The sequence below is a fragment of the Caretta caretta genome, chromosome 1 (genome assembly GCF_965140235.1).
Source record: "Caretta caretta isolate rCarCar2 chromosome 1, rCarCar1.hap1, whole genome shotgun sequence".
Taxonomy (NCBI): domain Eukaryota; kingdom Metazoa; phylum Chordata; order Testudines; family Cheloniidae; genus Caretta; species Caretta caretta.
Window position 1 is genome coordinate 141176075 of NC_134206.1, and position 27228 is coordinate 141203302.

Sequence of the window (27228 nt, forward strand, 5' to 3'; positions counted from 1 at the left end):
GTGCCAAACCAAGTTGGTCCTGCCACATTAACACAGGTAGGAAACAGGTGAGCTGACAGCCATAGACCCAGTTCCAGAGTAGTTGAAGTACATGGTTCCACACAGACTAAGGTGCAAGAAGCCAGGTCTGCCACCTAGGGGGTACTTGAGAAGGACTAAAGGGGCTCAAAGTTCGCCCAGTAACTGTGACACCCAGATACATTACTTTAACCATCTGGATAATCTCTAGATAGAGATCTCTTCTCCTTTGGTCTTCTTACCAAAGTCCTAAAATAAGATTACTTCCAAATTGGCTTAGTTTTCAAAGGTCTGTTTTCAGATCTAATTTATTCAGCTAGCCTTCCTCAGCATGGTTTGAAGCTTTGAGTGGAAGATATAGATATATGTTCTGCTTTCTCTTTGGAAAATACTAAACAAGAGGGGTCCATCATTAAAGTCTGGATTTTACTCAGCCGCCAGGAAGAGAACTTTTCTGGAAAGAAAAGGCAGAGAACAGTTCCCCAACATTCAAAAAGAGTAGCCATAAGCCGACTAAGAATCTAGCTCAACATACAGAAATTAACAGGCTGGTGAACTGGGGAATTAGACCTTTGAGGGAATGCTTCTCCATACAACACTGAGCTTGGCAACAAGGGCTTACCTCTTGAATGTTTCTTTGAAACAGCTACATCAAAACTGATCTCTCAGCATGTTGTTTCTTAAGAGAGAACAGAGGACAATGGGACTCTGAACAGGCTGCTATAACCAATTATTTGTCTATAAGTACTTCTGATCGGATGATCCAAAGCCTCAGATGGAAAGGTCTATTCCCATTTTTCTTATTTGCATCTTGTTCTCATATCAGAGAACACCAGCCAAGTATCCTCAAGTAGGTGCCCTTTTCCCAAACACTTTAAGTACCTAGTGTGAAATACAGTGCAGTGATTGAAGCCTGCGTGCTTTTCTGGATCCACATTAACTAGATCTAACGTTTTTTAAACAATATGTAAATACAACTATAATCATTAAAGTACATTGACAATACAGTTGGTTTGGGGTAAATAGTGCTGAGGCTGCTTGCGCCTACAAAAAGAGAAGTACTCAGGACAACTATTTAGTTTAGTGAGAGGGGAAGAAGGTTAGAGCCTTTTATAACCCCAGAGGGAACACTGGATCCATGGATTAACTGACATCAACTCAATCTTATTTAAACTGCTTTCAAATGGTTTTGAGTTCACAAAGCATAGCATGAGTACTCAAAAACTTCAGTTGGCAGAGAACACATTTGCCTGCTTATTGAGTGGGCAGGGAAATACACAACACCTGGACCGTCAAGATTCAGTTTCTAAATTTATGTGCAAAAAAAGGTAAAAAAAACATAATATTAGCTTAAAATTTTTGGTGGTTCAGTATTTGTATACTAATGGGAATGTTATGGACGAGTTACAAGAGTATGAAAAAAGGATAACAGAAGTGCTGACAGATTGTCACTGTAACTTATTCTCCCCTCATAAAAAACAAAAAATTAACATACCTGTCCAGATTCACATGGCATAGCTAGTTTATTCTGAAGTTCTGCCAAAGATATATCAATTCTCCTGAAGTAATAAGCCAAAATGATACAAGAATGAGTATGCGACATTTAAACATGGAAGAGAACGATCACTTTAAACTAAAAGCCATTGTTATTATGGCCATTCTTAAGACAATTATACTACACAGTTGCATGCTATGCAATTTACAGTCCACTAAAAGATGTTGAAAGAAATATTCCATTTATTTCATATTCCACATTAAGCTGCATGTATAATATACTGGAAACAATTAAATAGATTAATCAATATAAGTAATAGCACAAAGTTTATGCTTTACCTGTGAATTTCTGGATCTGAATATATTTTAACTTCATTTAAATTTACAACTGGTTTATCTTGAATTTTTGAGAAGCGTTCATTTAAAGTTAGGTCAGAAGATGTAAAATAATTTGCTGTGAAGATATATTAAATGCAAAAATATTACTTTATCATTTGTATTGCAATTGCAGAACCATACTATTAAAATATTAACTGTACAAAAACACTGAACGCTGACATCAAAATAAATTCCACTTGAAATCCAACCCTAACTCTAACTGCTGAAAGATTAGTACTTTAACAAACTGCACACATATTATAGCAGCCATCCTAGTACTTTAATATTTAGCATATTAGCAACAATGAAATTAATCATTTCATTTTTCAATGAAATTAATCTCAACATAAAAAGAAGTAAGAGTTTACTATCTCTGTTAATATAATATTTTAAATACTGGTACCTATGGGTTGTCACAATCAGCATGGCATAGAAGTAGCACTACAACAAAATTAGTAAGGTTAAACTGAAAAATGAAAGAAGAAGCAAATGTAAATTGCTTATAGGTAATGTTGAATAAAATAAAGTATATCTTATCTCATTCCTTTCCTCCCAAGAAAAGCTATATGAGAGGCACCAGTATCTCTCCATGGCAACATAAGCCCTGGTACTGCAAGATGGGATGCATATGGGTGTCCCACTGAGGTCAACAGAACTCTACACTGGTGCAATAGTTTGTACATATGGATTACCGCATAGAATTGAGGCCCTAGCTTTGTATTTGTTTTGGCTGTAAATGAAATGCAAATCGAGTCCGTTTTTACTTAATATAAAAACTATGTAATCAAGTGAGGCCACCGGTTAAGAGACTACTTTTGTCCCAGAAGTCAATTTCTAACCCCACCTTTAACAATCAAGAGCCCCGATATCCTACCACCTTCTCCATGCTGCCAAGCCCCCTGCATATCCCTTACCCACATTCACTAAGGACAGAACCCCATCTCTTCCTTGAGAAACAGCTTAATTCGATCGCTCCTCTAGAAAAACCCTTCCTGAACACTTAGCGGACACCAGATTTCCTCTACTCTAGAGACTAGACTACCAAAACCTTCACATCAGCATTCCTTGTCAAACATGCCCAAGGCCACAGCCACCCCACAGACTGCTCAGAAATCTGCATGAGGCTTTACTTGTCTTGTTCTATTTGAATACAAATAGAGAGAATTATGGTAAATACCAAAACATTTTAATTAACCACATCCCTAGTTTATATGTTCAAGCCTAAAATATTATAATCACCTTTAACTTGATGGATAATTGTTATGATTTCCTGAGTAAATTCTTTTGATGGGTTGTTCTCGACATTTTGTGTTACAGACTCCATGTGTTCAAACACTGGATGAAAATGTTCCTTTTTCCTGCCAACAGCAACCAGATCATGAGACATCTGCCGCTCCATAGTATGGCTAGAAGCAGTCCTAGAATAAATTTGTATAAATTTATTTAGTAACTTTCAGAGATACTGAAATATTAACAAAATATTAAAATAAAGGCTAGATCAAGAGACAATTTCATCTTAGGGAAAGATGGAAAAAAATTAAAGCCCTTTTCACATTTTAAATCAAACACTATGCAAGGAACACAGATCATGAAGGAGAAGATTGAATGAGGGATGAAGGAGAGGATAGCTCAGAGACTATGCGTGAGCTAAGACTGGATTTTTAATGAGTATATATATTTGTAGATTTAAAATTATGTAATGCACCTAGATTATCAAATAAAAATAAAGGAAAAACATGTATTCAGAAACAGCCATTACTATAGACGTATGTTCCAGCAGAAGGTATGGAGTGATTTTGGAACTCAGCAGGATGTATCTCCATATTCAAAAAGAGGGACTATATTGGTTTCCAACAGTAGTCTAGGCTATTCCCTCCCACTACCACCCCGTCAAACAATGACTCAATTTTCAAAAAGCCTTGTGGCTGACTATTGCAAGTAACCAGCTTGATTGGTTAATATATCAAAGGAGAAGCATCTGGTGTTTTTATCAGTACATTTTAAAATTTCTAAATTAAGCTGGTCTCCAAAATTGCTGCAGTCTCTCAAACTATTTTGAAGACAGCAATACTTTTAACAATCTTATTCTGTTACCCTCCTTACAATGAACACTTTAGTCATTATTTAGGAAAACACAAAATGCAGAACATGTTTAAGTGTTCCACATTATCATCTTTTTTATAAAATACAAAAATGTTTCGGAATTTTTTTTATTGTGCTTTTGGAAGGCACCTCTCTATTTTCTTCCATCAAGAAGCAACATATAAATAATGATGAGCTACGTCAGACATAGCTGTTCCTGGAAGGTCTTCAAAACTCTGTTTGCCTATTTGCCACTGAAGAATAGGAAGCTTTCCAATGAAAATTAACAGGCCTAAGCAACCAACTTCTGCAGAATTTAAGTTTTCAGTTAAAAAAATGGATGCAAAAATAGTCTTCCAAATGTGAAATGAATGACAATCCATACAATGTTGTCTTGCTCAGTCTGCAAATAAATTTCCATCTCTACTGTGGGTGGCTTTCCCAAACAGAAGCAGAGTGAAATTAGCAAGACATGGCCAGGTTCTTCACTACTGTTTTTCAGAGCCTTGTGGGAAGCAGTGAAACGGAGCAGGATCATATCATGTATAATGCCACTCAAGAAAGCAGGAACAGCAGCCCAAGCACAGGTGCCACTGTCTCTCAAGCTCCCTAGTGGTACAGCCCTCTATAGTCTTTCATATTGGCCTCTCTTCAGTTAGTACAATGTTCTTTTTAGTCTCCATAACTCCATATTTTATTACTGATTTCAGGCAGAAAAATATACAAAAGAAACCTTGATGGGGAGGGGAAAAAATACTGTGGCAGTAGTTCCCTTAATATATAAAGGAGTTTCTAATTGACTATATTATTTTGGTATTTCTTAGACCGATATAGTTTATCAATGTAATGAAATACCACTCAGACATCTAGAGCATCGGTTTATTGTTCACCTTTCAGAAAATCCATCATGAACGTAAGAATTGCTATACCAGATAAAACCCGTGCAGTCTCCGCAAGGGAAGTTTCTTCCTAACATTTGTCAGAAGTTGGCTTCTGCCATGAGGTATGACTGTTTGCCTCCCTTATAAAAATCTTTCTCCCACCTTATGTAGTTATCCAATTCTTTTTTTAATCCTATTACCTCCTTCTTGATTAAATCTGGTCATCCTCAAGATTTTGCCACTTAACTGTTCACCCTCTTCTACAGTTCATTAATATAATAATAAACACTAGTCCTAGTAGAGAATCTTATGACACCCAATTGTTAATCTTTTGCCATGCTGCAAATGGATAGTTTTCTGTCTTTCAGGCAAGTTATAATTCATCACAGTACTTTACCTCTCAGACCATAACTACCTAGTTTCCCTACCCTACCCCCTCAAAATAGCTTCTCGTGAAGGACTCCGTCAAGGTTTTCCAGCCCAAATTATATAAACCATCTCTCCTTTACTCACCATCATGTTAATAGGTTAGAATAATTCTAGTATACTAAAGCATGATTTCTTCTCAAGAACTCATACTGTCCTGTCTGTCCTTATAATTTTCATCTAGGTATTTATATTGCAATTTCTACTAATTTACTGGTACTTAAGTAGGTCTGATAGGGATGATCACAGAAATTACAAAACACACACCTATTTAACATAGGTAAAACATTTGCCATTTCCAGTCCTCTGGCATAGTGGTTGATTACAATAATGCCATATTTTTGTTAGCTGCTAGTGACTTCACTTTCAAGCTCATGAAGAACAGTTGCAGAAATACCATCAGGCCCAGGTAACATGCTGCTATTTAATTTAGTTTGTTCCAGCAACACCGCTTTCAACACATTTGGATTATACAGCCCATGAATGTACCATTTTGTTCTATAGTTTTATTGGATTTGAGATCTCAGGTGTTTGAGATTATATACATTTTAAAGCTGTAATTTTCAAAGGAGCCTAATGGAGTTAGGTACCAAGTCCCAGTGGAAGTCAATGAAAATCCCATCCTAAATGGTCATTCCAGAAGAAAGGACAAAACCAGATTTTTACCTGGTTAAAAAAAAAACAAAACAAAACACACCAGGTAGCTATATGCATCTCAGTGAGAGAAAAAAAAAAACATACACCTTTTTCCCCCCTGCCACATCCTTATAATCAGGTACCATTTTCTTTTCATAGAAACAAACAGTAACTTACACCGCAGTTAGCAAATTAGCATTTTTGTACTAAGGAACAACCACCTTATTTTGCCCTACTTACCACCTTAAGAATCTTTGGTTTCTCTAATATTCACAACTAAACAGGAAAGCATGAACAGGTAAGAAAAAAAGATACCTGTACTTGTTTATCATTTTCTTCATATCCACTTTGATTGTGAGCAGCTCCTTCCTAGGAGTGACATCTGACATTTTCACATCTGAAACTGTATGACTTGTATCATGATGGCTATTAGAAGAATCTATTTTTTTTCTGAAATCACCTTCATTTCTTACTCTTTCCTTCTTTGTGTTATTAAAGGGTCTCAGATCAACATCATTTTTGTAAGAGTTGGCACATGCATTGCAGCCCTTCTCTGAACTATATTTAATGGGTACTTCATTATGCCCTTCTTCAGTCTGTCTCACTCTTCCACCACTACAGTAATCTAACTCTTTGCTATTCAGAGCACCCTTAGGAGAATTATATTTTTGGTCTTCCTGCTTTACATACTTCTGAGCTCTATCATCAGAAAAAGATTTTGTCCCATCTGGGTATCTATGATGTTTGTAACTATAGTCATATGCTATCTTCGCAACAGAACTCTTTGTGTACTCCCTTTCAGCAGACCGATGAGCTTGGGGACCAAGGTTTCTTTGCTCCTTTTTTTGGCAGGGTGGAAAAGAACGATCTTGCTTCCATTTGTGATTTCTTGCTATTTCTCCACCGTCATCTCTCTCAATTTCTTTAGCCCTTTTAGATGTGTGCCCATGTTCTCTGTAATCACGATCTTCAGGATACCTGTGTTGACATAAAGCAATTTACACTTGCACTAGAGAAGAAAGTGAGAATTTATGTGCAGAATGTTGGATAGCACGGCCTTATATGCAGAATGCGTGGCAAGTTAACCCAAAATCCCTCAAGCCAGAGTACAGAAGTGCAGGGGCACTTAAAAGGAAAATATTATCCTTTTATACTCTAGCCATGTACATGGATTTACTTAAAAAGATAAATACTTCTCTACCACCAGTTGCCCACAATTAAACTACAAATTGATAAATGCCTTTCAAGGTGGAAATCTTCAACTATAATGAAAACAGACTTTCACTTGAGGCTTTACACCACATTACCCAGGTTTAATTATTTTATTCCTATACCTCTTCTGCAAAGAGCTCCTTGTCGTAAATTCTTCAGAAGCTCTTCGGAGTGACTGACCATATTTGTCTCCTTGTAACCTCTGGTGCCTCATTTCATCTTCATGCCATTTTCTTTCAAATTTACATGAAGCCCCTAATGGTCTATGAAAAGGTTTCATTCCTTTCTCATCTGCAGTGTCTCTGAAGTCCTCAGGCATATATTTTTCTTGCATTTTGTGTGGGTAAAAAGGTCGATCATGTTCTTTGTAGGATATTTCTGAGTATTTGGGTGGAAACGGATATCTCCTGTTGCCTTCAACCCTTTCTGATGAATGTGTTCTATAGGGTTTATGACTATACATATCCTCTAAAGAAATTCTTTTTAGGTTTGGCGAAGATGATCTATGTTCGTAAATTCTGTGGTGGATATTCCCATGTGGTGCAAATCTTGCATTGCTTTGTCCGTATTTCCCATCTTCCACTCTCCAAGACATAGGTTTCTTTAGGTCCTTCCTAAATCCCTTATATTCACAGTCATAATTAATATGAGCATGCCTTTGTCTATGGTGTTCTGGGCTCCTAAATGCAGGTGATAAGGACCTACACAAGAAAAAAAAATGATTCCATTTTAAGTGTTACAAATTTTTTTGTTAGAACAAAAATATATTCAATGCAAAAATAACTTACGTAGTATTACTGCGATGTTAGGGTTCATAATCTAAACAAGCCAAAGTATTCAAAATTAGAAAGCCCAAAGTAATTGCATCTCAGCTAGAGCGGATATAAAAACCTGATTTTTCCCCTAATGAAAAATTACATGGGAAAATACCTAATTTTTTTAATTGAAAATGTTCAGGTTTTCCACAAGAATTTTCATTTCAAAACAATTTTTTTTTTCGTTTCTATTACACTGGAAAATGTTGGAAAACAGTAAGCAAATGTAGAAAGCACTTTCACACTTGTTTACCATTTTCCAAATTTTTTCAGTGGAAACAAAAAGGGGGTGGGAGTGGTAAGAGGTGGAGAATGGGGAAACCCCAAACGTTCAAAAACCAAAAAATGGAGACAAAACATCACAGTTTCCAAAAACTGGAACCAATTTTTTAAGAAATGCCACTTTGAAGCATTATGTTTAATTTCAAAACCTCCTTTTGAACAAAACAAAAAACTTTATTGAAATTAGCCTTTTCCTGCAGAAAATTCTGATTTTGTCAGAACCACATTTGCCACTAGGAAAAATTTTCATAAGTCAAGAAATTTAAACCAGCTCTCTGTCTTCTTGCACGTAAATATGAATGGTTTTGCTAGTAAGTATATACGTGAATATGTTAAACGATACTTCCACATGTTCATTTTAAAAATTAAAAAAACATGATTGATTGCACTTTCATATGCAAATATGGAGTTCATACAACTAATTATTCAAATGAACAGTGTTCCATCACAAATTCAAGTGACACTTGCGCATTAAAATAAATACTCTTCCATGTGTATTTCAATGTGTGATGAAAGCATGTTGGATAAAGTATGCTCATCTGACTTTCAAAAATGCTGAGGCCAGCTATGCAGGGGTGTTTTTTTAGTTTTTTTTTTTTTTTTAAACTGCCAGACACCTACTAGCCAGAGGCCATTCCAAAAGAATAAGACAGTAGGAACCACCCATTGAGAATCAGGAGGCAATCACAGACCAAAGCATCTTGTATTTAAACTAACCAATTACTGAATATTTACAGCAAACTCTGCAATCAATCCACAGATTTAGAGAACGCTTGAAAAACGTAAATTCCAAGAAAATCACTATCTTCTTGTGGATTTTTCCTTAGCAAATGCAAAATTCATTGCAGATTGCTAGTTCAATTCTAGAAAGCTATGTTCAGCAAAAAAGCTGTCTGCAGACGCAGGACACCACCATCAACTTTGAAAGGTACAGTCACACCTATGGGGGCCAACTAGAAACGTAGTGGTTGTTTTGACATTCTGCCAAAATTGATAGCATGCACCCCGCTCCCTCTACTCAGGAGGGAAAGGCTTCATCCAGCCTACCCAACAAACCCCAACAGTCCACCTCACTTAATTGTTAACCAGTTTGTTTTACTTTTTTAAAAATGGAAATGGAATTTAAAAACCTGTCTCAAATTAAACTGGTGCCGTGCATGCACAAACTCCTTCTTGCAGGCTTAACGATGCTTGAAACTTATTACCGATTTCTATCTGGCTCAAATTTCATGCAAATAAGAACTCATGGAAACAATTTACTTTTCAAAACTTGCTTTTACAGATTACATAAAATTAATATTTTATAAAATAAATGTTTTGTTTGAAATAAATTTTTAGCCTTAATATCTTTTTGTTCTGCTATCCTAGAAGATACAGGCTGTTTTATAAACTTGTATATGAAGCGATGTTCTGAAAATAAATATAAACTAGGGCTGTCGATTAATCGCAGGTAATCAGTTAACTCACGTGATTAACTCAAATAATCAATCATAATTAATTGCTGTTTGTAATTGCACTGTTAAATAGAATACCAATTGAAATTACATATTTTGGATGTTTTTCTACATTTATATTGTACTGTGTTGTAATTGAAATCAAAGTGTAGATTTTTTATTACAAATACTTGCATTGTAAAAATGATAAACAAAAGAAATAGTATTTCAGTTCACCTCATACAAGTATTGTAGTGCAATCTCTGTCGTGAAAGTGCAAATTACAAATGTAGATTGTTTGTTACATAACTGCACTCAAAAACAAAACAATGTAAAACTTCAGAGCCTACAAGTCCATTCAGTCCTATTTCTTGTTCAGCCAATCGCTAAGACAAACAAGTTTGTTTACATTTACAGGACATAATACTGCTGTCTTCTTATTTACAATGTTACCAGAAAGTGAGAACAGGCATTTGCATGGCACTTTTGTAGCTGGCGTTGCAAGGTATTTACGTAACAGATATGCTAAACATTTGTATGCCACTTCATGCTTCGGCCACCATTCCAGAGGACAGGCTTCCATGCTGATGACACTCGTTAAAAAAATACTGCGTTAATTACATTTGCGACTGAACTCATTGGGGGGAGAATTGTATGTCCCCTGCTCTGTTCTACCCACATTCTGATACATATTTCATGTTACAGCAATCTCGGATGATGACCAACCACATGTTGGCATTTTAAGAACACTTTCACTGCAGATTTGACAAAACGCAAAGAAGGTACCAATGTGAGATTTCTAAAGATAGCTAGAGCACACGACACAAGGTTTAAGAATCTGAAATGCCTTCCAAAATCTGAGAGGGACGAGGTGTCGAGCATACTTTCAGAAGTCTTAAAAGAGCGACACTCTGATGCAGAAACTACAGGACCCAAACCATCAAAAAAGAAAATCAACCTTCTGCTGGTGGCACCTGACTCAGATAATAAAAATGAACATGCGCCAGTTTGAACTGCTTTGGATTATTATTGAGCAGAACCCGTCATCAGCATGGACGCATGACCCCTGGAATGGCGGTTGAAGCATGAATGGATATATGAATCTTTAGCACATCTGGCATGTAAATACCTTGCGACGCTGGCTGCAACAGTGCCACACAAATGCCTGTTCTCACTTTCAGGTGACACTGTAAACAAGAAGAGGGCAGAATTAACTCCTGCAAATGTAAAACAAACAAACTTGTTTGTCTGAGCAATTGGCTGAACAAGTAGAAGAACTGAGTGGACTTGCAGTTTCTAAAATTTTACATGGTTTCATTTTTGAATGCAGGTTTTTTTGTACATAATTCTACATTTGTAAGTTCAACTTACAAATTGAATCACTACAGTACTTGTATAAGGTGAATTGAAAAATAATATTTCTTTTGTTTTTTAACAGTGCAAATACTTGTAATAAAAAAATATAAAGTGAGCACTGTACACTTTGTATTCTGTATTGTACTGAAATGAATATATTTGAAAACGTAGAAAACATCCAAAAATATTTAAATAAATGGTATTCTATTATTGTTTAACAGTGCAATTAATGGCTATTAATGTTTTTAATCACTTGACAGCTCTTATATAAGCCATAATAAAAGTTAAGGATTTACCTGTACTTCCACCTTGGTGATCTTGATCTAGATCTAGCCATCTTTTGATGTGTGTGTCAATAAGTTTCTTGAAGCTATAAGAAAAATATGAATTATTAGTCTGTTTAGAGAGCTATAATAACTGGTTCTCCAGACAGTTTTTAAGCAAGAGAGCTATCAATAGGAGGCATAGACTTTTTTTTATTTATTTATTTTTACAAGATTTGTATTTAAATCTTGTTCAGTTTTTTAAAAAAAAAGATAAAAAGTGATTTTGTGAGGCTGGTAGCCTGAGAAAAAACAGCTGTTTTCTTTAAAATTATTTAAATATTGGGCAATTGCTCCCTTTCCTCTCTAAATTCTGTGATATTTGTGTTTAGGAATCTTTGAAAAAAAGTAATGTCACAAGGGACCTGCAAGAACAGAAAAAAAGTGACATGATTATAAGGTTATGTGCTGAATGCCACGAACAGCAGATATAGGAGGAGCATTCAGGACATTAGTGAAATTAATTTTTTCTCCCTTCTTTATAAATTTAAGAGTATTATCTGCATATACTGAACTTCTCTTAGTGTATTCTGCAAAAGTTGTTTTAAGCAGTTACAGGTCACCTTTTCATAATTACATTTTGCTTGTCTTAAATAGTATCATAATACACAGGAAAAGACGGATTAAATTTCCTTATATTCACTTTTTAATCCATTGGTGACAGAGCGTTTCCCAGTGGTAACTTGCTATTTCTAGATTTAGGTTTTTATAACCTGATTATAGACATATATTTAAAAACATACAGATGATGACAAATTACAAAAGGAAACATTTCCCATTTTTAAACAAGTCTAATATAGTGTTTAGACTTGTCCTTTCCAACCCCATAAAATTCAATTATGTTTCATAACATTATTTGCTTGCTTCCATCAAGTGGGACTTTTTGGATAATATAACTTAAAACAAAATACCAAACTACAATTTCAACTGCAGGAATAGCTATTAGATCTTAACAAATCATTCTATTAATTGCAACTGAGAAGGACATACTGAATAGTCCCAATGAAGACCACAAGCATTCAGATATTATGATAGTGGGTAACCTTTTAAAAACCTAGAGCAACAGGGTATGCTAAGTCAGGAGCTAACTCAGCACCCTGTCACTTTAATACTCATCAGTATATATTAACTGGGATCTAACAGGAAGACAGGTAGTTGACAGAGCGAGTCAATTAACTGAGTAGAGCTACAGCTCAAGGGCTAATTGAAGAGGAAGCAACCCCAGCAGGTGGGATTATATAAACTGACAGGAAGAAAGTGCAGGGGTGAGGGATCCTGAAGTACACAGGATTAGATGCTGCTAGTACTGTTCCCTTCCCTAGAAGCAAGGGGGAAACTGGCTAGGGACTGTAAATATATGTAAACAATGCTACAGGCCATGGCCTGCTGGAAGAATACAATAAAACATGGTGGTGATGGCGAAGGAGACCTAGAGTAGTAGTGGTGAGTTGCTGCAATTGGAGAGGACCTCCAGAGAACCACCCCTGATAACTGGATTTAGTTCTCTGTTTATCAAAACCAGCATTTTCTCATTGAGATGTGCCATAACCTGCCCATATACCAGTTTGCAATAAACTGAAGTTTCTTACTAGAACTATACTTTGCTGGTACTTTATATGTGTTTTTTCTGTACAAATCAAATATCTGAGTATTTACCTTTGGTGAATCCTTCCATGTGGCATAAAATGAAGGAGTAATGCCAAAAGGCAAAAACCTTGTAATGGAGCAGAGATGGTGACATACACCCAAAGACATTTGTACTGAGTGCCTCATAAGAGATCCAAATTCAAAGTAATTTTGATCATCAATGCTGAAGTCATGTGCATGAGAGCCACACTACTAAAATTGCAGATACTTATAGACAAATGGTTTCATTCAATGTTTATTTAAAAATTAAAGGCCAGATTGCACCATTTTTACTCACACTGAGTAGCATCTTATTCCAAAAATAATGCCACTGACATCAATGGTATCACAACAGGGCCATAAGTGATTTCCCACTCGATCCAATGCAATGAAAATCTTTACAATCTTGGCTAGTGAACATGTTGGAAATGGTGCTTCCTTAACTGATCCATACTTTCAAAGAAGAGAGAGTTCTATTATCTTTGCTAGGATTCAGTTGTTTTCCTTCCCAATCACCAACTCTGCCCATCCAGAAAAAGCACAATGGTTTGTGTACTTCACAAAAAACTTGTTCCCTGCATAGGTTTCTTAAAGTCTTTGTATTTCATTCTTAATTTTAAAAAGTCCATCATCTAAAGAAGCAGCATCTCTATTTACTCCCCACTGAAAATAAGTAGTAATGCTGAAGAGGCAATAATGCTCATCCCTAGCCATCTCAAAGCCATGATAATACAATACGATCAAACTAAAAGTGGAATGTACATGGTTAAGTCAAACCTAAGAAAAAGCCTTCTCATCCAGATCAGCAATGCAGTCATCTTGGAAGCGTGGGAAAGACTGATAGCATGTACTTGTTTTCGCCTTGGGATAAATGGTACTATTATAATTTCCAGCTCAGACACTCCTTTTGCCTCATGGAAAGAAATGTCTTACTTGTTTTAATATAGGACATTTAAAACTTACCCAAATCAAGTAATCTGACTTCCTGACAGCGAGAGTCAGAAGATTATGGTTTTAAAAAAAGAGAATTTATTAAAGAAATTGCTCATAGCTTATTTTCCAAGGGTATGCAGACAATGACCCAGAGTATTAGTTACCTAAAATCATAGCAATATATGAAAGAATTATTAACAAATGAAGACTTAGTCCCAGGTCATGAGACTGATTAGTTTGGGGAAGAAACTAGACAGTAATTCTATGTCAGGATTGTTTGAGCCAAGCAGGTGGATTCTGCGGTGGCCTTTTGAGTTGCTGAATCTGCCTCAGAGATCTTCCTTACAGATTAATTCACTTGCCTGTCTGTTAGGATATAGATATTCAGGCCTGTTTGTAAAGGCCTATACTCTAAGAATTTAGGTATTTTTATCACTTGGCTAGTTAGAAGTATAAAAGAAACAATCAAAATCACTGTCTGCCAGTGTAAGGTCCTTCTCTTACTGTGACAGTCCGAGGCCCTGTTCTTAGGCTAAGGCCTTTGGCTAAGCAACAGAGGCAGCCATAAGCGACGGGTCACCTCCTCACATTCCAAACTAGTCACATTGAAAGAAGGTGTTACTGGGCTGTTAGGAATACAATCCTGTCCTGATAGTGCCTATCACCTCCAGAGAAAGGGAAGTGCCTAGAAAATGTAAAAGGAAACTCAGTTTGAAAGCATCCTGTCTGGCAAGAACTCACTTATCAATAGCTGGGATGTGAAATCCTCACTTCTGTATTGTTTTGTCATTATAGTTCCCACTTTGCTATTGTCTGTATAATCTCTGTCTGGTTCTAATAACATCAGCCACACTATCAGAGGCTCGTTCACCTGCACATCCACCAATGTGATATATGCCATCGTGTGCCAGCAATGCCCCTTTGCCATGTACATTGGTCAAACTGGACAGTCTCTACGTAAAAGAATAAATGGACACAAATCAGATGTCAAGAATTATAACATTCATAAACCAGTCGGAGAACACTTCAATCTCTCTGGTCACGCAATCACAGACATGAAGGTCGCTATCTTAAAACAAAAAAACTTCAAATCCAGACTCCAGCGAGAAACTGCTGAATTGGAATTCATTTGCAAATTGGATACTATTAATTTAGGCTTAAATAGAGACTGGGAGTGGCTAAGTCATTATGAAAGGTAACCTGTTTCCTTTTGTTTTTTCCTACCCCCCCCCCCCCTAGATGTTCTGGTTTAACTTGGATTTAAACTTGGAGAGTGGTCAGTTTAGATGAGCTATTACCAGCAGGAGAGTGAGTTTGTGTGTGTATGGGGGTGGGGGGGATGTGAGAAAACCTGGATCTGTGCAGGAAATAGCCCGACTTGATTATGTAAAGAGTTGTCACTTTGGATGGGCTAGCACCAGCAGGAGAGTGAATTTGTGTGGGGGGGTGGAGGGTGAGAAAACCTGGATTTGTGCTGGAAATGGCCCACCTGTTGATCACTTTAGATAAGCTATTACCAGCAGGACAGTGGGGTGGGAGGAGGTATTGTTTCATATTCTCTGTGTGTATATAAAGTCTGCTGCAGTTTCCACGGTATACATCTGATGAAGTAAGCTGTAGCTCACGAAAGCTCATGCTCAAATAAATTGGTTAGTCTCTAAGGTGCCATAAGTACTCCTTTTCTTTTTGCGAATACAGACTAACACGGCTGTTCCTCTGAAACCTGTCTGGTTCTGTGATTGTTCCTCTCTGCTGCATAATTAATTTTGCTGGGTGTAAACAAATTAAGGGGTTGGGATATAATTGGTTACATAATCATGTTACAGTATGTTAGGATTGGTTAGTTAAATTTCAGGAAAATGATTGGTTAAGGTATAGAAAGCAGAACTCAAGTTTTACTATATAGTCTGCAGTCAATCAGGAAGTGGGTGGGTGTGGGGAAGGGAAATGGGAACAGGGAATGGGGGTGGGGAAATTGGAATCATATTTGGCTAAGGGCAGGAATGGGAACAGGGACACAGGTGTAAGGCTCTGTGGTGTCAGAGCTGGGAAGGGGGAAAGAAGGAAGGAAACTAACTGGAATCATGCTTGCTGGAAGTTCACCCCAATAAACATCGAATTGTTTGAACCTTTGGACTTCGGGTATTGTTGCTCTCTGTTCATGTGAGAAGGACCAGGGAAGTAAGTGGGTGAAGGAATAAGCCCCCTAACACTGTCTACTGGCAACTATAGTGGGATACAAATCCACAAGCTTTGAATTAGAGATCCAATGAAGTCCATTGTACCACAGAGCTTGGGGTACTGCAGGGCCCTCCCATTCTGCTATAATCTGGACACCATTTAAGGAGATATAAGGAACTAATTTTGAAGCTGAGGAAAAATATCTTCTGGAAATTTTGCTGTCTGGTTTTTTGGGTCTTTTTGGGGAGGCAGGGGGAAAGAAGAGCAGGTTGTTGTTTTTTGTTTACAAAGGGAAGACTTGCCATAAGCAATGGTCTTATGCAAAAATAAACCTCCTTAGAATAGTCTTGAAGTACTCCTGATGGAACCCATCCTATATTTCCTTTTTCTTGTCCCTCGAGTTTCAATTCCAAGAACTGATTTTCCTCTCAAGAAGAAGAGTCTGAGCCCCCAAGACAACTTTTCTTGGCCACTGCCTTTTTGAGAATAGTGCTTTGGGTAGGTACAAGGATCCTTATAACACCCTTAGCAAGGGTCTGAAAGACAAATCTATGCCTGAGCTTAAAATGGCCAGTGTTATTTTGTATTCCCTGCCCTTCTCCCATGTGCATTCTTTTGGGGAGGCAGCAAGGATTTGGCTCCTGTACTTTTACCCTGCCTGATTCAGACAGAGATACTAACATACAACACAGAGCTAAGGCAATTCCTGCAAAGCTAGTGGGATGCACGTCTAGATTATTTGAGAGAGACAAGGTGGGTGAAGTACTATCTTTTATGGAATCAGCTTTTGTTGGCGGATTATTTTAATCTTTTTGTATGCTCCAAAAGGCTGCTGCTTCTTTGCTTCCCTTGTCAGACACAAGTCTTGGAGGAGGGTATGCTCATAGATTCCTGACTCCTTTATGCGGATTTTTGTCCAGCATGGTCAGACTCAGGAATTATCAATCGGAACTGTGGTCACCTGGCTGATGGGAGAGGGAACTGGAGGTGTCCCAACCTCCACCCTTATATACCTTGAATGGAAAAAATTTACATCGGTAAGTCTAACTGGAAAAACAGCAGCTAGTTAAGCCTGCTGTAAATAGGCCATAAAATATGTGGACTTTGGGTATTCTGTGGAGTTGGGCACAATGGTCCCTTACTGCCATCTTGATACCTCTCCTATCTGGCTTTCGTCTAGCCTTGTTAATAAGGTGGTCTGGATGATTCATCTGTGGGCTAGGCAGGAGATGGGGAGAAAGAGAGGAAGGGCATTTCCCCAGCCATAAACTAGTAGAGCTCATTATCCATGCATTATCTGGAAAGAGGTTTAGGAATTGAAGGTCTCTCATTTGACCACTTGCCAAGCAAGTATCTAGCAGGGACATACCAAAGCATGCACCAATGCAGTGGCTCAGCAAGAGAGAGAAGCCAAGAATTCAGAGGCTCAACCTCAGAAGACAGCCAAAACATTTGACACAGATCCAGACACATTAAAGCTCAACTGCCCTAAGAGCTAAGACCTGCAGCATAGAAGTCTGTCTATCCTACTCATAAAACAAGGTGGCAAGACAAACCTGGCAGTCTTTTCAACAGATGAGGTATACCCATGAGCCAGGGATTAACAAGCTTTCACAGACCTGGTGTAGCTACCCCTTTTTGGAGGCTCATCAGGCTGCTGTCACTGGATCCGTATGCTATTAAGCTCCTCTGAGTGAGCTCCAGATACTCTCTCTCTTCGGCCTCTTGGCTCACTCCCCAGGAACAGACTCTTGTCTGGTACCCCTTCTCGGAAGGGCTCCATGGTCCAGCTGCCCTAGCCCCAAGACCAGTGCAAAACACACACTCCTGCTCATGACTCCCCAGTAACTTAAGAACACACTTTCCAGAACTCCACCCTAATGGATACTCAGGTGTATAGTTTAACTCTTCAGTGACATGACAGTTGAAGCAGATAAACAAGAATTTGCAGAGGGATATCTAAACCAATCAATCACTTTACTGCAGGGTGGAATGATTTAAATCAGTGCTTTTCAAACTTCTTTTCTGGAGATCCAGTTGAAGAAAATTGTTGATGCCCGCAACCCAACGGAGCTGGGGATGAGGTGTTTGGGGTGTGGGAGGCTCAGGGCTGGGGCAGAGGGTTGGAGTGCAGGCTCTGGGGTGGGGCCGAGGATGAGGAGTTTGGGGCGCAGGATGGAGCTCTGGGTTTGGGGGAGAGCTCAGGGCTGGGGATTGAGGAGCAAGCTTACCTCAGGCAGCTCCCGGTCAGCGGTGCAGTGGAGGTGCTAAGGCATGCTGCCTGCCTGTCCTGGAACTGTGGACCGCGCTCCGCCCCGGATGCGGCCAGAAGCATGTCTGGCTTCTAGGTGGAGGCGCACAAGCATCTCCATGCAGCGCTCGTGGGCAGGCACCACCCCTCCCCCCCCACCCGAGCTCCCATTGGCTGGGAACCCCAGTGCTCAGGGAAGGGTCAGCACGTGGAGCCCTGTGCCCCCCCTGCCGCCTTTGGACCCAGACGTGTTGCTGGTCGCTTCCGGGGCACAGCGCAGTGTCAGAACAGGTAGGGACTAGCCTGCCTTAGTTGGGCAGCACCACCGACGGGACCCAGTGCCTTATATTCCGCGACCCAGTATTGGGTCGTGACCCACAGTTTGAAAACCACTGATTTAAAAAACCCAGGGGAAAGCCTTGATTTACATAAGATTTTAATCAACTTTTCCATTTGTATTTCAGTTAATTTTCTAAAGAAGGTGCATTTTCATTGGTTGATATAACATGTTTATTTACAACTAAACAGAGCCTTTACACTAGATTTGGTGCATCTTTTTGCTATCTAGAAGGGTATACTATATACATTTATTTAAGCAATAATATAGCTTAATATTTTCAGATTCTTATTTATTGTACATTTTTAGTTTGTTAGAAAATGATAATGATATATTGCTTATTTACTAGATAATTAACTTTTAGCTCACGGTTTGTAGAAAACTGTATTAGCATGGCAATTAGAATTTAAACACACAAAACAGCATATAAAGTGTTTTTACAAAACAAAACACCCTTAATTGTTTTAGATACATAAATCTCTCTTAACAAAACATGTTTCATACTTACACAACTAAAAAATTTATTAAACAGAGGGGTTAACTGTAGTCAGTCAAACAAACTGATTTCAGGTCAGCCTGGGAAAATTTTCAAATATGCCAAACAAAAGTAACAGGATCTTAAATTCCTAATCTCACCTAAGTCTCTCAAAAATGAAACAACTATCTCTTAAATTACTTAGGTTGATCTATTCGTCCATATTCATAATGCTTGACTTCAAAAGTTAGATTTTTTCCCAGTGTTTTTCTTTATATAGAAGAACAGCCTTTAACTCCATTTTTCATAGAGGCTCATGCATTCAGAATATTTATTTAAATGTTTTAAGAGATTACAGTAAATGTAGGCTTTAATGTATTTTGCATTAAATTCAGATTCATGCTAAACAGGTTTATTTTTTAAAAAGAAAAAAATACAATTTAAACAAAATAAAAAATCAATTTTAAGTTTTTCAAAAAGTCACCAATTTTTATCCAACCTGCTTTATTTTAGACAACATGAGATACACAGATCGGTGCAAAATAAGAAACATCTGTATACAATTCCCTGCCTCGGTTTCCTCACCACTCTTGAGCATTCTTTGTCATTTGGTATATAACATTTCAGGCTTCCAAGCCCCCTCTCCTGGACCTCATGCCTCCAGTTCAAGCTTCTCTTCTGAATCATGGAGTCTGCTTTGACTCCTGCAACCAGCTTCCTTTGGCTTCTGTTGGTCTGACAGTCACAAGGTTCCCTCTAGCCCAGAAAGCAGGGCCTTGGTGCTTCTGACCCTCTCAGCCTCTGTAGTTTTGAAAGCTAACACTGACTCCTAGCCCTTTGTTCCTTCTGGTTTTCCCCCCATGCTCTTCTGTGGACAGTTTTTTTTTACCAAGGTGGCAGCCATACTATTGTTTTGCTAGGGCAAGGCCTAGTCAGCTAAAGGTCCTCAATGACCAGCCTATTCAGTCCCCTTTCTCCTTGCCACAAGCAGTATGATGCAAATTGTAAAGATCACCACCCGGGCATAAACATAGAGTTCATAATATCATACAGAAATCATAAAATTCCACACAAACTGTCCCATATGCCTGAGTTCCATCCCAAAGATGGAAGCAGAAGGAAGACCTACTATAGGATTTATAAGCTTTACCATGCTGAAGAAAAAAAGTGCAGCGCATCAATGGGTTTGTTCCAACAAATTTAAAAGAATTTTCTACAATGTTTTAATTTGTGGGAACAGCTTTAGTAATGCAGCATACAACAGAAGACATGCCAAGAGGCATTAAATGGACATCCTTGAAGACCTGGACTTCACAGATGATCTCGCTCTATCACATACCCAACACCATATACAAGAAAAAACAACTCGACAATGCATTCAGACAGCAAATTGAACTGAAAATCAACTACAATAAGACAGATATCATGACCTTTCATGTTGTCTCACCATCACCAACAGGGATAGAGGATTATGTTCTCACCAATGTAGAAACATTCACATACTTGGGCAGCACCATCAGTCAAGATGGTGGAACAAGCCAGGACATCCAGAACAAAATCAATAAAGTCAGGAACACCTTCAGGAGCTCAGATACAGTCGGAAAATCATCAACATACAAAACCAAACTCAACATTTATCAGAGCAGCGTACTTTCAACACTACTTTACAGTGCAGAATACTGGGGAATGAGAAAGGAGGACGCGTGTCCAAACTACCTTAATTCCATACAACCTGCCTCAGAAAAATCCTCCATATCTTTTGGCCCAGGACAATCTCAAACCAAGACCTATTCACACAGTGCAGCCAAGAGGATATGAGCACCATCACTGCCAGGAGGCACTGGAGATGGATTGGCCAAGTGCTTCGGATGGAAACTGATTCCATCACCAGAGTGGCAATAAAATGGACACCTAAAGGCAAGCAAAAACAAGGCCGCCCGAAAACAACATGGCAAAGAGCTCTGGAAGCTGAGCTGAAAAGCCTGGGGCACAGCTGGGGAACCATTAAAAGACCTGCCAGAAACAGACAGGAGTGGAAGAGCTTTGTCGCTGCCGTGAGGCGTAATGGGAACATGATGATGATGATCTTTAGTAAATATAAACAGCAGAAATGTCTTATGTGAGTAAGTTTACTGGGCATCTGCTACAATTTTAGCAGACTTCAATGAAAACTCACCCAGTCAGTGACATCACCTAGGCCAGTAAAGCACCATGTTTGCACCAAAAAAAGAATGCAGTGGAAACTTACAAGAACCAATGGGCTAAAAATAATGTACATAATGATTATATATTTTAAACCCAAAATAAATGCAGTTTTTTGTGGAGGAAGCATTAAGACCCTAGGTTATACACCACAGATTTAGAAGGTCTTTTCCAAGTCTACCTTTTATAGTGTCAACTACAAACATTATCTAGACATTTCTGTGAGGAGCACCAGAGAAATCCTCATAAGTACACTTCAAAGATGACGTGAGGCAGTTGTCTTAGAATTCTACATAGTCTGCGGACTCAGGAGGACAACACTGTATTTTCAGTTCATATTCAGGAGGTTTATTTCACTACTAAAATGACTAACTTTCCTTTTTTAAATCATGTGTGAGGTTCGTACAATCCATCACACTAGTCACGTAAGAGTTAATGGGCTATTGGAGGCCCAATCAACCCCACTTCAGGACATTTGAAGCAGATGTCAGGCCTTGAGGAAGAAACTAAAAGGGAAGAGAGCCCAACTGATTTGTTCCCTGGGTGTGAGAGAGAGCACAACTTGAGTTTTCACTGCGGGAGAGAAGACTGGCTGGGAAGTGTGGAAGACTACTGCTACAGGCTCTCCTTGAGGTAAGCTTATATTTCTTCATGTTGATTTTGGACTTTCGGTACCCCAGAAGGGGAGGAACTTTTGGGTGACCTAGCCAGAGCGCTAAAATCACCTCAACTTAGAAGGTGTTGGAGGCTGGGTGGAACAGCAAAAGGCCAGGAGGGAAACAGAGGCAGACCCACTGCTGCACTGCACCAGGCTATAACGGACCACGTGGGTCACATAATGAAAGCTTGAACTCTACTCTGAATTGAGAGGCATTCCCAAGCCACACTAAACCCTCATAGTCTCAAATATTCATCTTTCAGTGTCTTGAAATTTCCTGAATTCAATAGCTCCCTAGTCTCCTAGAGTATCTTCCAGGGGAGATAAAACCTGAATTTCTGACAAACAAACTAGGGAAAGATACTACCCCTTCAGCTCATAGAACTCTTTCGGGCCTTTTAGACTTCATGAAGAAACAAAACTGAGCTAAAGCTCCTCTTCTACCCCGTCTCCCCCTTTTGCAGGTTAGGGTCATGGACAAGAAAAAGGTCACCGGTACAATCTCAACACAATCTTCTCCAGAGTTCTATAACACCTGAATGCTATACAACACACTATTATATAAAACCTAACAGAGAACTGTTTTTAATTATCACAAAACATGAAACTAAATTTTCTTCAGATCATTTTCAAAAAACACTAAAAAGGACTTTCAGTGATGTCGTATGTGAATGCTGCCAGTGAACTGCACCAAGAGCTCTTTTAATAACCTGAAAATCTAAAGGGATTCTACAAAGTGTGGAAACATGGACAAATTGTTATGGACAAGTACAAAAAAATTGCACATGCATGTAGGGACAAAAAATCAGAAAGTTTAAGACACAAAACAAGTTACACCCAACAAGGGATAAAAAAGGCAAGAAGAAGAGAGTCTATAAGTATATGAGGAGCAAGCAAAAGATGAAGGAAAGTGTAGGTCAAATACCTAACAAGGAAGGATAGCTAATAAAAGAAGATTAAGAAGGCTGAGCAGTTTAACGCCTATTTTGCTTCAGTCTTCATTAAAAGGATTAATTGTGACCAGATGCTTAACACAATTAACATTAACAAGGGGGAAGGAACTCAAGCCAGAATAGAGAACAAACAGGTTAAGGAATATTTAGATAACTTAAATGTATTCAAGTCAGCAGGACCTAATAAAGTTCACCCAAGGAACTAGCTAAAAGAATCTCTGAACCATTAGCAATTACCTTCAAGAACTCGTGGAGGACAGGTGAAGTTCCAGAGGATAAGTACTATGTCTGTCCTTTGTCAATCTTTTAAAAGGGGAAAGAGGATTCCAGGAATTATAGACCAGTCAGCCTAACTTTGATACCTGGAAAGATACTGGAACAAATCATTAAACAATCAAATTGTAAGCACCTATAGGATAACAAGGTCATAAGGCAAATCATGCCAAACCAACTTCATTTCCTTCTTTAAGAGGGTTATAGCCTACTGGATGAGGGGGGAGAATAGTAGATGGGATACATCTTGATTTAATTAAGACTTTTGACACAGTCCCACGTGACATTCTCATAGGCAAACTAGGGGGGAAATGTGCTCTAGAGGAAGTTACTATGAGGTGGATGCAAAACTGGTTGAAAGATTGTACTCAAAGAGTAGTTATAAATGGTTCACTGTCAAACTGGAAGGGCATAGCTAGTATGGTCCTGCAAGGGTCTGTCCTGGGTCTAGTACTAGTTAATATTTTCGTTAATGACCCAATGGAGTATGTATGCTTATAAAATTTGCAGATTACATCAAATTGGGAAGATTTCTATCACTTTGGAGGGCTGGATTAGAATTCAAACAATTTTGACAAATAGGAGAACTTGTCTGAATTCAACAAGATGAAATTCAAAGACGACAAGTGAAAAGTACAACACGTAGCAAGGAAAAATCAAATGCACAACGGGGAATAACTGCCTAGACAACAGTACTGCTAAAAGGATATGGGGGGTTACAGTGGATAACTAAGTGAATGACTCAACAATGTCATGTAGTTGCGAAAAAGGCAAATATTCCAGGGTGTATTAACAGGAGTGTCACATGTATGCAAGACACAGGAGGTAACTGTTCAAATTTATATATCATAAAGATGAAATATCAAACCCACTGTTAAATTAATGCACTGGTAAGACCTCAGCTGGAGTACTGTATCCAGTTTTAGGCACCACACTTTAAGAAAGATGAACAAATTGGACAGAGTCCAGAGACAGCAACAAAAATGACAAAGTTTAAAAAACTATCCTATGAGGAAAGGTTAAAACAATTGGACATGTTTAATTTTGTGAAAAGATGACTAAGGGGGGACCTTATAACAGTCTTCAAAGCTTCAAGGGCTATTATGAAGAGGAAGGTGACCAATTATCCATGTCCACTGAAGGCAGGACAAGTAATAATTGGCTGAATCTGAAGCAAAGGAGATTTAGGTTAGATACGAGGAAAAACTTTCTAACTAAAAAGATAAGTAAGTACTGGAACAGGCTTCCAAGGTAAGTTATGAAATCCCAGTCCATGGAGATTTTTAGGAACAGGTTAGACAAACACTTGCCAGGGATGCTCTAGGTTTATTTGGTCTTGTTTCAGCCTGGGAGCCTAGAGTAGATCATTTTGAGGTCCCTTCCAGCCATTTTAACTATGTTGCCCATCTACACTACAAAATAAGTCATCCTGGAGAATTTATTTACTATACTTTTCCCTTCCCCTGAGATGATTAAAATATGGTTCCATCTGTAATACAGATAGGATCCAACCTGTTTTAACTACCTTGCTTTAGAATATGAGCTATTACCAGCAGGAGAGTGAGTTTGTGTGTGTATGGGGGTGGGGGGATGTGAGAAAACCTGGATTTGTGCAGGAAATAGCCCGACTTGATTATGTAAAGAGTTGTCACTTTGGATGGGCTAGCACCAGCAGGAGAGTGAATTTGTGTGGGGGGGTGGAGGGTGAGAAAACCTGGATTTGTGCTGGAAATGGCCCACCTGATGATCACTTTAGATAAGCTATTACCAGCAGGACAGTGGGGTGGGAGGAGGTATTGTTTCATATTCTCTGTGTATATATAAAGTCTGCTGCAGTTTCCACGGTATGCATCCGATGAAGTGAGCTGTAGCTCACGAAAGCTCATGCTCAAATAAATTGGTTAGTCTCTAAGGTGCCACAAGTACTCCTTTTCTTCATGCTGATGATAGGTTATGCTTGATAACGATTCAAACCAGTGCGGACTGATGCATATTCACTTTCATCATCTGAGTCAGATGCCACCAGCAAAAGGTTAATATTCTTTTTTGGTGGGTCAGGTTCTGTAGTTTCTGCATCAGAGTTTTGCTCTTTTAAGACTTCTGAAAGCATGCTCCAGACCTCGTCCCTCTCAGATTTTGGAAGGCACTTCAGATTCTTAAACCTTGGGTTGAGTGCTGTAGCTATTTTTAGAAATCTCACTTTGGTACCTTCTTTGCGTTTTGTCAAATCTGTTGTGAAACTGTTCTTAAAACGAACATATATGCTGGGTCATCATCCGAGACTGCTATAACATGAAATATATGCAGAATGCGGGTAAAACAGCAGGAGACTTACAGTTCTCCCCCCAAGATGTAGTCACAAATTTAATTAACGCATTTTTTTAACGAGTAACAGCAGCACAGAAGCATGTCTTCTGGAATGGTGGCCGAAGCATGGAAGGGTCATACAAATGTTTAGCATATCTGGCATGTAAATACCTTGCAACTCCGGCAACAAAAGTGCCATGCAAATGCCTGGTCTGACTTTCAGGTGACATTGTAAATAAGAACCAGGCAGCAGTATCTCCCATCAATGTAAACAAACTTGTTTGTCTTCGTGATTGGCAGAATAAGATGTAGGACTGAGTGGATTTGTCAGCGCTGAAGTTTTATACTGTTTTGTTTTTGAGAGCAGGTTTTTTGTACACAATTCTACATTTGTAAGTTCAACTTTCATGATAAAGAGAATGCACTACAGTACTTGTATGAGGTGAACTGAAAAATACTATTTTTTTTGTTTTTTATAGTGCAAATATTTATAATAAAAAACATAGTGAGCACAGTACACTTTGTATTCTGTATTGTGAAAATGTAGTAAACATAAAAAAAATATTTAAGATAAATGGTAATCTATTGTTTAAAAAAATTAATTGCATGATTAATCGCTTGACAGCCCTAATACAAATACATATCTTCAGTTAAGCTGTGCAAGTTTGTGTGTTCATAAATCCTAAATTTCTTGGGGCAGGAAGGGTCTTGACACATCTTGTTCAGTTCAAAGCAAAATAATAGCAATAAACTCAGTTCTGTATAGGTGATGCAGCAGAGTTCATAGAAAAAATGAATTTAATGGAATGATCAAGAAATATGAGTAACCTCAGGATATTATAACCTTATAAATCTTGTCCTACACTTGCCCTGACCCTTACAAACCTGGCCAAATCATACTGTATGCATCTCTAACATAACTGCAAGAGATCTATTTTAGGGGTTTGTACCTATGACCATAGCATGAGTTTCTCCAGATTAACAGATTTGCAGAGTCTACAACGCCTCTCCTGTCCCGATTTACAGGACAGTTTAGAATAGGGTTTCTTGGGGGGCGAGAAGAGGAGGCTGTTGGCTTGATTGGTATTTTAATCTTATGCCATTTGCCATACCAGTAAAAACTGTATTTGGTTTTACTACACGACGAGCGGACAAGGTTTCACATGAAATATCAAGCGGGAAGATTTTGTTTGTCCCTAGCCCTGGCCCGTGACCTGAAGCCAGGCTGGCACCCTGGTGGGGGAAGAGTCAGCCGGAGTGGAAGGGGGGGAGAAGAAGAAAGGTAAGCGACGGGCAGGGGGCATTTATCAGCCGCCGGTGGGGGTGCTAGGAGGGGTTTTGTACATGCCGGGGGCACTAGGAGAACTCGAAGCGCAGCCAGCCCAGTGCCCAGGCCGCGCGCGGCTCTGGCGGGGGGCGGCCCGGGCTGCGGGCGGGGGGAAGCTTTTGGTTTTCCACCCAGCGCTGGCCCCAGGTGAGGCTCCGCTCGGGAGCTCGTCCCGGGCTGCAGGCGGCCGAGCAGGCCCCGCACCTCGCCGTGTCCCCGCGGCCGCCCCCGAGTCACGCCGGGACCCGCAGCGAGCCCCGGCCCGGCCGCAGCAGGTGCCCCCCGCCCCGCCGCGGGGCGCGAGGCCCGGCCGGGGACACACCCACCTCCCGCCCCGCCAGCGGGAGCCCTCCGGCGCAGCCCCCCCCT

General features: G+C 39.1%; 1 protein-coding gene across 10 annotated transcripts in view; it reads right to left on the minus strand.

The window, feature by feature from the left end:
• Nucleotides 1-27228, minus strand: part of BCLAF3 (BCLAF1 and THRAP3 family member 3) — a 121115-nt gene that overhangs the window by 93665 nt on the left and 222 nt on the right. For 7 of the 10 annotated variants that reach the window (XR_012669723.1, XM_075131805.1, XM_048862531.2 and 4 more), the window contains exons 2-7: nucleotides 11310-11383; nucleotides 7250-7828; nucleotides 6231-6893; nucleotides 3130-3308; nucleotides 1852-1966; nucleotides 1514-1577 (exon numbers count right to left, since the gene is read on the minus strand). Coding sequence is in view for 9 of the 10 variants with exons in the window: in XM_075131805.1 (XP_074987906.1) it covers nucleotides 1514-1577; nucleotides 1852-1966; nucleotides 3130-3308; nucleotides 6231-6893; nucleotides 7250-7828; nucleotides 11310-11350 (1641 nt within the window). In the remaining variant the exon portion in view is untranslated. Of the gene's footprint in view, nucleotides 1-1513; nucleotides 1578-1851; nucleotides 1967-3129; nucleotides 3309-6230; nucleotides 6894-7249; nucleotides 7829-7915; nucleotides 7947-11309; nucleotides 11384-23189; nucleotides 23326-27228 lie in introns of those variants that run through there. The other 3 variants (XM_048862540.2, XM_048862618.2, XM_048862610.2) reach the window with 3 other exon arrangements.